Below are 14364 nucleotides of genomic sequence, written 5' to 3'. Positions count from 1 at the left end.
TTCCAATACTAATGATTACTACGATACTATCTCATTGATTACTGTACACGCAATAACCCTTATCCCCGAGTGGCTTCCGGGCCTTGAGAAGTGGTGACTACCATATATATAAAAAAAAGAAGAATTTCTACAGATTGTATCCCACCTAAAACTCTTCTAAAACTAAGAATGGTTTACAGCTCAAAACTAACAAATATAATGACGTACACAACTTATTTAACCTTCATTTACCAAACACGAGTTTGCATAAAACTTCTTGACTTGAAAAATACCTTTCATATTCTTACTTAATATGTACTAGCAGGGGTATCCAGTGTTGTCTGGGTGCGTGGAGGTTTAGTAAGGAAGTGGAATAAAAAAAGGTGGTAGTAGCGGGGGAGGGGAGGGAACAAAACAACAGTAGGCAATTTAGGTGAAGAGAAGTGTTAAAGTGGCAGGCAGGCAGGCTCGAACCTGTAACGCGAAGGAGGAAAAGAAGGTGAAAAAAATGTGACGTCTTTGCTGATGCGTCCATGGCAAAACCGGAAGTTGCAAACATCAAAATTAAGTTTAGTCAATGCTACGCTGATGATGACTTGCTAAAATGTCGGTGAAAAAAGCAACCCCGCCTTGTACAAAACTAGTTGAAGGTAAAGAAATGAATGTTTTGGGGCGAATGCTTTAATATTTGTTGTCTGAAGGATCAAGCTTGAAAACGATATCGATCTCATGATTTTTTTTTTTTTTTGCGAGACATACAAACGCACACACATTCTGTCTTTTTATATATTTAACTAGCCTGGATGCCCGGCGTTGCCCGGGTATCTGAATGTGCGTGTTGAGCAAAAAAAAAAAAAAGTGGTAGTAGGCAAGCAGGCTAAAACCCGTACCGCGAAGGAGGGAAAAATGTGAAAAACAAAACGCAACGTTTCTGCCGCTGCATCCATCGCCAAACCGAAACTGGCGAAGGTTTAAATTAAGGCTATTCAATCAAAAATAGGAGATGACTTTCCAAAATATCAGCGAAAAAAAGCGACCCCTCCTTGTAGAAAAGTGCCCAGTTGAGGATGAAGGAATTAATGTTTCAAGCCAATTTTTCGATATTTGTCGTCTATATGGTTGAGCTTCCACTGCACCAACTTAATACTACTTCAGGTTGAAGGTTCAATCCTCAGTGTGGGCAACACTCAAAATACGAATTGCTTAGGACATCTACCCAGCTATACAAAACGAGAGAATGCTATCCTCGTAGATTAAATAAAGGTTTCCATGAAAAATTCTGTGCAGATTCCCCAAGTTCGACAGAAAGATTCCTAAGTTCAATGGAAAGATTCCTGAGTGCCACAAGATATGCCTGAAGAAGGCTGACGGGTCTATTGATCGAAACATCATAAAAATAACACTCAAGATGAGAATAGTAATCGGAAAAATCCAAACAATACAGTTTTATCATTTATATCAAAAAAGGTCCAAAAGAGAGTCGCCGACATGATAGGTCCTGAACTGTCATCTAAGTTTCAACCTCTGTCTCATCGATGAAATGTTGTGTCCCTCTGCCTGTTCTACAAGTATTTTAGTGGTGAATGCTCTGACGAACTACAAGCGCTTGTACTCCCTCGACATAAATACGCTGACAAACCTGACAAGCAGCAAAGTCCCACCCCTACACAATAAAATTCCCTAGGTGTAAGAAAGCCTTCTACTCAAATAGTTTTTTTCCCCAGAACTGCTAGACTTTAGAACTTCCTTCTGGAATTCTGTTTTCCTAACTGTACTGACATGCACAATTTCAAGTGTAATGTGAACAGACATCTTGCTGCTCAACTCCTTACATAATATCTCTGCAACATGTCCCGGATAGTAGTCCCCCCCCCCACACACACACACACACCGACATTAAAGTGGCAACTGTGCCTTGTTTGGGGTGAAAATGGAATTAAAAAATTTTTTTAAATTGTCGGCATGATTCTTGGCAAAATTCCAAAGATGCAATTGTCATCTAAAAATGGCCCTGTCCGAAATGATGGGCCAGACCACATATTATATCAATAATTTATTTTTATAGCTGTAAAAGTGTTCATATATGTATTTTTCTTTTAATTTTTCCTGATAGTTACGTCTTTGAGAATTGGTCTTTTACGTGTGACGTCAATGGTCGAGCTTGTGTGTCTCCTCCCGAGGCTGTTAATAACACTAACCCTGAGGTATACCAATTATTTCCCCTGACAGCCGTGGTCCACTTCATTCAAGTACCCGTAACAAAGCCGAAACCGATTATAAGGTAAGATGCAAGATACTTATTCTCATCTTTAAGAAGTCTTGTCTATTGATTAATATGGAAGGTCTTCTGCATATATTGAAGCAGTTAACTCCTAAAATGGCTGCCAAATCGACTAGTTTTGTATGTTTTTGGCAGTGGTGACAGGAAAAATTAATCCAGCTATTAATTTGTAGTTTAATTTAAGCAGATTTCTTTTGTTTATAATATTATTATTTTTTGCAAATATTAATTTGTTTTTGCACAGCTAAGCTTAAAGAATGATATAATATACAGTTTTGAAACAAGTAGATAAATATTTGACCGAAAGGAATTTACAGAAAATAACAACAAACAATAACAAACAACCTCAGCCGATCTAAAACGTCAAAGATGACACAATTGTGTAGATAGAAAGAGGTCAACCTTTTAGGAACAAGCAAAGCAGTCATGCATGGAATGACTGGAATTGAATGAGTTAACCAGGCAGATTCGGGGAGCAAGTGACAGACGTTCAAACATGTAATCCACAAGATAATCAGAGAATCCATACTGGAAACCAAAGCAGACAGGCATCAAATGTAGCCCCAAGAAGAGACGATCTGACAGTGTGATTTGACCAGAGATGCGCTTGAAAATAAAACTACATTTGTAAGAAGTCTTATTTGTATGCTACTTGATTTTTGAGATATTTATTCTAGCATCTACAAGATGAGAAAGCGAACAAACGATTAGAAATTAATGGTAATTGCAGAGACCTGACAAAAGAATCGATGACAAAGAAACACGACTGAAGGTATGCCTCTTTGTCGGAAATGAAGATATGTCTCTTTGTCGGCAAGCCGTGTTTTGCTGGATCGAAATTAGTAGTCCATTTGTAGAACTGTCGTATGTTTATGGAACTGTTTATTGTATATGTTAAACACCCATCTACACAACTGCAGATACACACCATGCATTGATATATTTATAACAAATATGTACGTTCAATATCCGCAATGACTATGAAGCATACTTTATACATGCAGGTAAACGCACGTATTGATGTCTACATAACAATAAAACATTTAAGGTAATTTCATCAGCATCTGATTTGCAGCAAATTCTACCCTTTGTGATCAGGGCCACCTACCCCACCCATATTTCCTCCTGTTACTGTAAACACACTGTGACATACAAATATCTGTCCACTTACTATAAAACACCTACTAACCGAACGCATAGACCTCTCACACATCAGGAAAAAAAACTATAAAAAATATAGATTTAAAGGAAATCTTCGAAAAGAACAACACTGGAAAAATCTTATCCTACATCAAAAAAATATATCCCCCCCCCAAAAAAAAATAAAATCCCTCATGTTCTGCAAAACCAAAAAAAAACAACGATCCACGTTTTCCTCCTTCTCATTTCCCCTTTCTCTTTCTATCTCTCCAACTTTCCTGACTGGTTTCATAACTTAAAATGTACCAAACATTAATACTGTAACCCCTTTCCCTCTCCCATTGCAAAACTCATTCATGTTCTGCAGAGCAGGGATCATAAACGACAAAATCCACTATAAAACAACCAAACCAAACGCTACAAACTAGCGATTGAAGATACAAAGAGCTTGAAGAATAAAAAACCTTCTACAAAATAACTGAATGCAACATCGAACACTATTTCCAAAATAACTGGATTCAACATTAAATAACCCGAAAAGGGTTGATATGCCGTAAAACAAAACAACCAACCAATAAGGTATGAACCCATTTAGTAGTAGTAGTCGATGAGTAGAAATCAAAAGCTCGTATCAACTCTGGCGTCCCTTAGGGTTTCATCCTAGATTCAAATCAACTGGATGCCACTTGGCGTTTTTATGCTAAAAAGTGTCATTTTAATTCTACTTTTCTCAAAGAATATCGTTTCCGTTTTGCTTTTGCATTTTAAGAACTCTACTAGCTTTTGTTCTCTCGTTTTCTTTTTTTAGCATAAACGCATAAAGAACGGCAATAATGCTCAAGTGGGTATTTTGTGAGTGTCGCATAATAAAAGCTGATGCATCTTTCTGCTGCATTTATTTTCGGCATTGGACAAATGTATGTTGTTGTTCTTCAAACCGTTTGTATATTTTTCAAACAAAGTTACTCATAGCTGGAGAGGGGTAAATGGGTTCATACCTTTTCAAATGGGATTAAAGAAAAAAAAGAACACATATTGTATCTCCAAAGTACAGAGATTTGAAGTTGTGATGTAAGCTGTTCCAACTATTAATGGAGAAAGCCAAATCAAATTCTTAGACACACTATCAGCCAAAGTAAATCAATGTTTGCCAAAGTAAACCTAAGACTTAGTTTTAGGGGTGGAGTTGGAGTAAAAAGGGCAACCTCTCTACCACAGAAGAGACGTTGCGAGCCTATCCTTGTTTTATCGTTATTTCCATGGCAGGTGCTCGTCTGAACTCCAATCTCTGGTCCCCCCTCGCCAATCTTTCACGGAAAACACCCGTCTAGCTGAATCCACTGTGAAAAATTTCCCCCACTCTATATCTGTGCCTAAATCAAAACGTGGATTCCATGAACAAAGCTTCTTTCTTAGAACTGCACGCCTGTGGAACTCTGTTCCGTCTGCCTGCTTCCCACTGAACTACAACTTGGATGTCTTCAAGTCCAATGTTAACAAATTCCTAATGAACCGCCCCCTTAAGTAAACACTTCAGCAAATCTCCACACTAACGTAATGTACTTGCAATAACCCTTATCCCTGAGTGGCTTCCGGGCCTTGATAAGTGGTGATCACTGTGTAAAAAAAAAAGAAAGAAACCGTTCGCTGATAATACAGTTTATTTAGTGAAGCTCCTTAACATTCACCAGTCTCGTAAGTCTCAGTTATAACTTGGAATTGATAACGTAATTGGTGAAATTTTCTTGGATACCCATTCCTAAAAAGTAGAAAAATTAAAATAGTAGTTCATATATATATATATATAAAATATTCATTACTTTTTTATTAAAATCTGTAAACATTTGTGATGATTGTTTACATTATGTAAGTGGTATTGCTTTCAGGGGAGACAACTCATGCTTGCTTTTATTTTTCATTCTAAAAATGTGTTTATTTATTTTAGGTATAGAGAATTGTGGGCCGTGAAAGGACATTGGTACGATTACTATTCAGATATTTTCTCTCCGATCATGAGGGAACCGGGAGAAGGAGTTGCAGAATCCATGAAAAAACTCGCCATCACTCTTATCTTCGTCTTTGTTGCAATTCTGTGTGCAGCCTTCCTTCAAGTGACGTGAATCTTCAAGATGCAAAGAAACAAGCAAAAATCCTTTTTCTCCTTCCCTCACTTCTGAAATAAACATATGCCACCGTTAGAATATTCTTGGGTTGATTCAGAAAGATTCCTCAGAATGTGAAAGGTTCTCGAAGACTTAAGACATTAATATTCATCTGAATTTTAGTTGTCACAGCCAGCCTTTGTTGGGAGGCAGGAAAATGGGGGGGAAGGGTGATATTATTATGTGTATTGTTTATCTTTGGAGATTGTCCCTAACATGTTCTTTTTTATTCACTGTGCTTCAGCAGATGTGCTCTCTGGCCTTTAAGCATATTGTTCATTCACAGTGATGTTTTTCTGTGTATTAGTGCTGCACAGAAATGAAAGCCGTCCTTAAAAATTAAAATCAAAACATGTAGTATTATATAAACTTATTTATATTTTGATATTAAATAAAGACATTTGTTATTATTATTGTTGTTGTTGTTGCTATTATTATCGTTGTTATTATCATCATTATCATTATTATTATCATCATTATTATCATTATTATTATTATCATTATCATCATTATCAATATTATTATTATTATTATCAATATTATTATTATTATCATTATCATTATTATCATTATCATTATTATCAATATTATTATCATTATTATCATCATCATTATTAATATTATTATTATTATCATTATTATCAATATTATTATTATCATTATTATTATCATTATTGTCATCATCATTATTATTATTATCATCATTATTATCATCATCATTATCATTATTATCTATATATTAATATGATAGCGTGTGTCACACTTTCCGGCAAATTTCATTGGTTGAGCATTAATTCCGGAATACACATTAATTCTGGAATACACATTTACGAACACTCCAGGCAGTATTCGATTAGCATGTTCTCACCTCTTTATTTGATTTTAATTCTATAAAATTTAGGGTTTTATCTTTCTGGTAAATGCAAAAGTTGTTAAGAAATAATCGATTTTTAGTTATTCCGTAGTAAAAAACGTTAACACAGATTTATCGGCTGTTTATTTTTTTTTTAAATCACTTTATATTATTTTTTAACGGTCATGTTTACATTATTAAATAGGGAAAAATAAATAATTCACCTTTTTTTTTTATTGTTCTCCATGCTACTGTATTAATATATAGACTTGCTTAGATTAATATTTTTACAGTTTTAACAAAAGGGCTACAATAATATGATGGTGTCTTCATTCATGCTGAACGTCCACAAAATGCCCAGCAGAAATATATTACATATGAAAGATGCCGCTGTGGAATTTCCACAGGTCCCGCTAGTCTATATATTAATACGATAGCATGTGTGTTATTTTTGTGTCATGCTTACATCCGGGTCGTTTAATTTCTTGTCATAAATAATTTTAACAAGAATTCTTCATAAGTTTTGGTTTTGGTTTCGATTATAACTAATGGCATTCCAGTAATCTATTTTTTATAGATAATTTTGTTTTTATAAATAATTCTTCACAAGTTTTGGTTTCGGTTTCGATTTCGATTCAAGCTAATGAACGCAAGTCATACATATATATATTTTTTATTTTTGAAATCACAACTTTATAACATATAAAAATCGATAGAAAATTAACTCTGTAATAATATATATGAAATATGCAAGAATTGAAATATCATATTTAAGCTTACTTGACGACCGAGCTTTGCCGGGCATTCGTGCTAGCTTAGATAAATACTTTTGCAGTTTTAACAAAAAAGCTACAATAATATCAGAGCATCTCCATTTACACTGAATATCTACAGAATGCCAACATCAATATATAACATATGAATGAGTCCCCTATGGAATTTTCACAGATCCCACTAATTATTTTTTTTTTAATTTTATTTATTTATTTTTATTTATTTATTTATTTTTTTTTACTTGTTGCTATTTTGCTTTTGTGGGTTTCAAGAAAACTTTGACAGTCCCAAGAGAGGTTGTCTAGTGTGCTTTGCATAAACTAAGGACAAACAAGTGTTTGGTTAAGGTTGTTTTTTGACAGCTTTAACGTTAAAATAAAAGTACATCCTTGTTCTGTACCAAGTCTGTTGCTTTTCATTTGTGTTTTAGAAGCACAGAATTTTATATCGATTGTTTGCAAGAGGTTCTTTACGTTGATGTAGCATTTGCCTGCGAAACAATAAAAGAAAAAAACTATTTAAGTTAAAAACTTTGAGGAATGCTATAGAAAGTAAAGGCCTGAAAGTGAATGTTACCAAGATCAAAGTGATAATCAGTGGTTGTAGCGTTGGAAATTTCTTCAGGAAAAAGAATGTTTCTCCCTTCAGTTTGTAAAAAGGGAGTCGGGTGCAATTCATTTTTTTTTTTTTTTTGTAATACTTATAAGCATTGGGTACTCAAGAAGTGCAGTTGAATTACAGGTAAGTTGAAATGAGGTTAACCAGTTTGTGTGCAAGAAGTGTAAAAACAATAGAGATGGATGAGAACTCGGATGTGGAGAAAGTATATTTGGATGATGAAGCTATGCTGGTAATATCATTGAATCACAGGTTGAAACAGGTGATAGCATGATTGGAAGAAGTTGTTGGAGTAAGTTTGGGAAATCTTGTCATTACTAATGAAAGTAAAGTATTACCACTTTCGGCCAAGCTTCCAGACAGTTTTTGTTAAGTTTTGAGACATTGTGTTGAACAAAGATGGCGGCGTAGTTCAGATCAGTAACCAAGATGGCGACCAAGAATTAAATCCGGTCCGTGACGTAGTAAACGGCAAACTGATTGAATCCAAAATTCAACAATTTTTATAATTTTGGGACGTTTTCATTGGTTGTTTTAGCACAGCCGGTGGTTATAAAAATGATTGGCGAATCCATTTGTCTCATACCCCCATTAGGAGTCAAAAACATTTTACAGTTTTATCATTAAAATTTTTTTTTTTTTTTTTTTTTTTTACTGTGCTTCAGCAAATATGCTCTCCAACCTTTTTTGAGTATTTTGTTCATTCACATGTTTTTCCTGTGTATTAAGTTCTGCACAGAAATAAAAGCCGTCCTTATACATCAAAAATTAAAATCAAAACATGTAGTATATAAACTACATTATATTTTGATATCAGACTATTATATTTTGATATCAGACAAAAACATTTGTTGTTGTTATTATTATTATTATTAGTGGGACCTGTGAAAAATCCACAGTGGACTCATTCATATGTAATATATTGATGTTGGCATTCTGTAGATGTTCAGCGTTAATGATATTGTAGCCATTTTGTTAAAACTGCAAAAGTATTTATCTAAGCTAACAGGGACGCCCGGTCTAGCCCGGTCGTAAAGTATGCTCAAATATGATATTTTAATTCTTGCAAATTTCATATATATTATTGTAGAGTTAATGTTCTATCAATTTATTATAAAGTTGCGATTTCAAAAATAAAAAAAAATATATCCATATCACCTGGGTGCATCAGCTTAAATTGAAACTGAAACCAAAACTTATGAAATATATATATATATATATATATATATATATATATATATATATAACTTGAGTTCCTTCAGCTATAACCGAAACCAAAATTTATGAAGAATTGTTGGTAAAATTATTTATTAAAAAAAAACAACCCAGATGTAAGCGCGACACAAAAAATAAATAAATAACACACGCTATCGTATTAATATATAGATTATTATTATTATTATTATTTTACTTGTTATTTCACTTTTTTTTTTTTTTTTTTTTTTTTTTTTTTTTAAACTCCTTCGCAGTTTGTGAAAAAAGGACTCACTCTTTTGGAGTACTACAATGGAATTCTCATATCGGACTCGTCAGCTATATCTTATTCTATACCCGAATAAACAATTAGAGTACAATTCCATAGTCTTCATACACACATCCTAAGTGCTATAAATCTCTTGTATCGGTTGATAATGCTAACATCATCATGTTGCTTTGGTGACTTTGTTTCAAATTTTTTTTATTTCAATTTAAATACAGCAATTAAGGGCAGGTGAAGCGCACTTTCACCCTGGTTAGGAAATCATTTAAAAATAGTGTCTTAATAAAAACACTGGTCGTGCCCATCACCTCACTGGGTTGGTGTCTGGAAGGGCGTCCTACCTCTCTCTCTCTACATATATATATATATATATATATATATATATATATATATATATATATATATTAGTGATGAGACAATTCCAAAATTTTTCCTGATTCAAATACAATTACCGATTCTGATTCTTTTAAAAACTTAATATGTAGTTGTATAAAATTGTTTCTTTATTACTTTCTTTTCTGTTTAGCATAAAAAACCATGTATTATATGCAGGGATTTTCGCAAACATACAGCATATAGTTTTGCAGCGATCTATAGATTTTAATTTTACTGGCAATGTAAAATCAGAAAATTCGTATTATTTGGATTCATCGGACTACTGTTCTCATCTTGAGTGTGATTTTCACAACGTTTTGCTCGATATAACCTCCGAACTTTTTCAGGTGTATCTTGTCGAACTCAGGAATTTGAACAAAATTTCCCGAGTTTGACAAGATACACCTGAAGAAGGTCGGAGGTTATATCGACCGAGACGTTGTGAAAATGACACTCAAGATGAGGACGGTTAGTCTGAAGAATCCAAATAATACAAATAACCAATCCTCATCTCAAAAATTCAGAAATGTCAGATCAGTAGATGTTTTTCATTTCATCTTTAGTATAAGTAATGGAAAAAAAAAAGTTTTAAACAAGATAATATTAACAAATAAGCAATTAAAAGAATCGTTTTGGTATTGGAAAATTAACATTATTTTTTTCCAATTTTGATACTGATTCCTATAAGTTATGATTTTTCTGATTTCTGATTCTGATTCATTATCTCAACACACGCACATATATATATATATATATATATATATATATATATAATCAGTACATTTTTTACAGATCTGTTTTGTTACACAGAAACAATCAATCATTATTATGTCAATATTGAATCTTTTTGTGTGTATACTCTTCAGAAAAATAAAAAATTTTGCTTAGAAAGAAATATGCCCAAGAATATAAGAAAAAGAAATTCTATAGAAGACATATTTATTTAAGTAGGCATCTTTGTTTTAAGTGTAAAAAAAAAAAAAAGCTGTTCATATCTTAGTTTGAGTTAAAATGTTCTGAATCGATTTTAGTCTGCAAAGAAATGATTTATATGATAATATTACTTTATTTAACGAATATTTATTATCTGTAATATCTTAACCAGGGTTATATCTAAAATGGGTTTATTTGGGTTGTGGATACGAAACTAGCTCCTTAATTTGGTATGCACAAAGGATGAAGTATAATTGAAAAAGCATGTTTTACCAACACACACACACACATATAAATTTTTCATTGAGCCTGGGCTTAATTTGGAATATCCTTTTAACCTATGCATCTCTGCATTATTATCAACTTTTATATGAATATGGCTTCTCTCATAATTTGCATTTTTCAATTTATGTGTAACTAGCCTGGGTGCTCGGCGTTGCCCGGGTGTTTGGAGGTGGGTGTTGAGCAAAAAAAAAAAAAAAAAGTGGTAGCAGGCAGGCAGACTCGAACCAATACTGCGAAGGAGGAAAAGAACATGAAAAAAAAAATGTGACGTCTTTGCCGTTGCATCCATCGCCAAACCGGAAGTCGCGAAGGTTTGAATTAAGGTTAGTCAATTGAAAAGAGGGGATGACTTTCGAAAATATCAGCAAAAAAAAAAAGCGACCCCTCCCTGTAGAAAAGTGCCCGGTTGAGGATGAAGGAAGTAATGTTTTTAGCCAATTTGTTGATATTTGTCATCCGAAGGCTCGAGCTTCGAAATGCTATCAATCTCATGAAAATCCATTGTCCTTAATTTTTATTTGTTTGCACGTTTTTTTTTTTTTTTTTAACTCATACCAAAAAAGAAATGTGAATTTTAGTTGTAAGGTAGACAACTTCTATTATATTCTTCAATTTAAAATATGAGTTATCTCCCTTGCATTATTTGAGTTGTGCTCTGCAATGAAAACATTGTTTATAAATTTTATGTCACGTGATTCTTTTCGGCATCAAAATTTAAATAGTTTTAAACATTACCTGTTTCTTTGGGGAGGGGGATTATTTGGATACTGTTGTCACCTTGAGTGTTATTCGCACAACGTTTTGGTCGATGTTACCTCCAACCTTCTTCAGGTGTGTCTTTGTGAAACTCATGGCATAGTGAATAAAGTATTTGGTAAAATTCAGATGCAATTTACACCTTTCTAGAAATTGAAGGTTATATATAAAATATAAATGCGAATTAATTAGAACGTCTACTCATGCATGGCTAACTGAACGACAGCATTCTACCCCCCACCCCACCACTATAGATTAAATACAGGGTTGTGTGGTCTGCGTTCATCCAGGATGCTGTGTGTCCTACATGAGGAGTCGCCTCAAAGCATCCTTTGTGAACATTGCCTTACATATAAGTGCAAGTAACATGTTAATTATCTATAAATATAAAAGCGAAAATGTATGTATGTGTGTTCGCTTTTTCTGTGTGTCTACAAAAGGCTTCTTTCAGAGAAGCGGTCGCTCGCTTAACAACTTTTTAAAACTTTTTATATCACATACAAATCGTAATATCTCACAGTTGACAACAAAGCTCGCCTGTCTATTTAATTTGCTCGATTTTGGGAAGATAAATATTCAATATTTGTCGCTTGCCGCATGTGGGTTAGTCTTTTTCCTATAACATCTTCGGGGGGGGGGAAGCGTTCAGCAGTAAATGAATACTATCCCGCAGTCAAAACTTGACCTCATTTAAAACGGGCACCTGCTAAATCCAAGTAATTAAATAAATTCAAACATGTTTCCGTTAGCATCTCGCGGTGGGGCAATGGTTAACATCGCACATTCTTTTTTTTTTTTTTTTTTCACACTTTAATTTACAACTTTGCCTCAATGGTTCAGGTTCGATCCTCATACTTACTTTTTTTTTACTCCCCCCCCCCCCCAAACACCCGGACAACGCCGGGTATCCCTCGCTAGTTAATAATAATAAAAAATCCGAAATTGAGATGCATTTCCCAACCTAAAGGCCATGCCCCCATCCGCCTCCCCCCATAATGTGCATGTGAAATGTAACCGCGAATTCAGAGGCAAACGCTGACCTTTCTTCATACTTTGGGCTGATAATATACTGACATTTGTGGAGCTTATGGACATTGATTGTTTTTTTGGTTTGCTTCAAGATGCTTGGTAGAATTCGTAGGTAAGAGTAAGTGTTACGTGACAGCAATGATAATGTGAACGCTATTACCTTGATCTACTGATATGGGAATTTCACCTTTTGAGCTACTCCAGGTTTAGAAGCAAAAGAAATATGTTAGATTCGACTTTTTGGTGATTGTAGAAAATTGGTTCATAGTATCAGTCGTTTTAGGTTGGGCTAATTAAGTTTTCAAAAAAATATTATATATAGTGCATTATGTCATTATATTATCTGGCAAAATATTAATAGATGCAAATCAGCTAGTCAGAAAGTTTGATTTATCATCTTAAATGCTATTTAGATCTGACTTTGAAAACCTCTCTCTATATATATATATAAAGTAGGAGCGTTTCTGTGTGTTTGTGTACAATTCTCCTACAGCCCACACCACTAGACCGATCATGACCAAACCTGGCATGATGGTCCCCCACCTAGGGATGGTGTACATCATTTTCCAAGGTTACGGTCAAGATCTATGTATATAGCCTCTTACAGTAAATAATAATTATAATTAATTATAGTAATGATTAATTATTATTATTATTATTATTATTAATAATAATAATGATTAAAAATAATAACTAAAATACAACACAATAGCAAATAAAAAAAATTAAAATAAAATTGACTCGTATTTATAAACAGACAAAAACAAAACACAAAGTACAAAAATATAAAATTTCTCAGGACTCATAGAAAATTGAAAATTATCGACGAACAATGAATCTTGTGGTAGTAAATTTATTTTCCGTGATAAAATGCAAATTCTTTGAATTGTAAAGTATTATTATTATTATGTACAAAAATCCTGATCAAGTTCTGGACGTCTGATTAAAGATGTTTTTTGCTGGACATCCATACCAATTTTCAGCAATGGAACCATACTGGAAGGCGTTGGCTTTCATCGATCTCAATGTTGTCATAAAAAAGCCACCACCATGAACCACATAAAAAATACCTTGATGGGTGAACGTTGCATCAATGCCTCGAAGGCTAGCCAAAAGTCCCGGTCGCATTTCAGTCTTAGTGCTGCTACAACCATTTCTCCTCAGCCATCGCAAACACCGTACGGAATGGTAGAAAGAGGTTCCTAGACATAAACAGAAAAAGAAAAATTAATAAGTTGTGGAAAAATACGATATACAATATATTTTTATTATTATTATTATTATTATTATGGAACAAGTTAGAGTGAATACTATATCTATCTCTCTCTCTCTCTCTCTGTCTATATATATAAGGGCAAACAGTTAATAAAACATGTTAAAAAAACACTTTGAAAAAGAGTTAAAAACATCTGAAAAGGAAACACTTGATAAGTGGATAGTCCTTAATGCACGGAGTTTCGAAGAAATACTTTCCTTCTTATCAGAGGGTAGGAATTAGCAAAATGCGGGATCAGATTTTGCATGCAAAAGTATTTGATGAAACTGCAAGTAAGTCAAAGATCTTACTTGATAACAAAAAATGAAGCAGAGGGAATATGGTGAGGAAAAAGGTGATTACATGTGAATGGATAGTCTGGTGAAAGGTAAATAATCCAATGACAGTAAAATCCAAAAATATAACTCCAAGAAAGTTAATTGA

General features: G+C 33.6%; 2 protein-coding genes across 3 annotated transcripts in view; one reads left to right on the top strand and one right to left on the bottom strand.

The window, feature by feature from the left end:
• LOC145255806 (uncharacterized) overlaps positions 1-5975 on the top strand; it is a 654582-nt gene extending 648607 nt beyond the window's left edge. Inside the window, exons 20-21 of the mRNA XM_080114494.1 lie at positions 2093-2260; positions 5346-5975. Of these exons, the coding sequence (XP_079970620.1) occupies positions 2093-2260; positions 5346-5520 (343 nt within the window). The 3' untranslated portion in view covers positions 5521-5975. The remainder of the gene's footprint in view (positions 1-2092; positions 2261-5345) is intronic.
• Positions 5976-13508: 7533 nt separating this feature from the next.
• The window catches only part of LOC145255804 (uncharacterized), a 70945-nt gene continuing 70089 nt past the window's right edge, over positions 13509-14364 (bottom strand). For both annotated transcript variants that reach the window (XM_080114492.1, XM_080114491.1), the window contains one exon: positions 13509-13867. In XM_080114492.1, coding sequence (XP_079970618.1) covers positions 13590-13867 — 278 coding nt within the window. In that variant the 3' untranslated portion in view covers positions 13509-13589. The remainder of the gene's footprint in view (positions 13868-14364) is intronic.

The sequence above is a fragment of the Euprymna scolopes genome, chromosome 31 (genome assembly GCF_053919585.1).
Source record: "Euprymna scolopes isolate OS-2025 chromosome 31, ASM5391958v1, whole genome shotgun sequence".
Taxonomy (NCBI): domain Eukaryota; kingdom Metazoa; phylum Mollusca; class Cephalopoda; order Sepiida; family Sepiolidae; genus Euprymna; species Euprymna scolopes.
The sequence above is the reverse complement of the archived record's forward strand: the minus strand, read 5'-3'. Positions and strand labels throughout refer to the sequence as shown.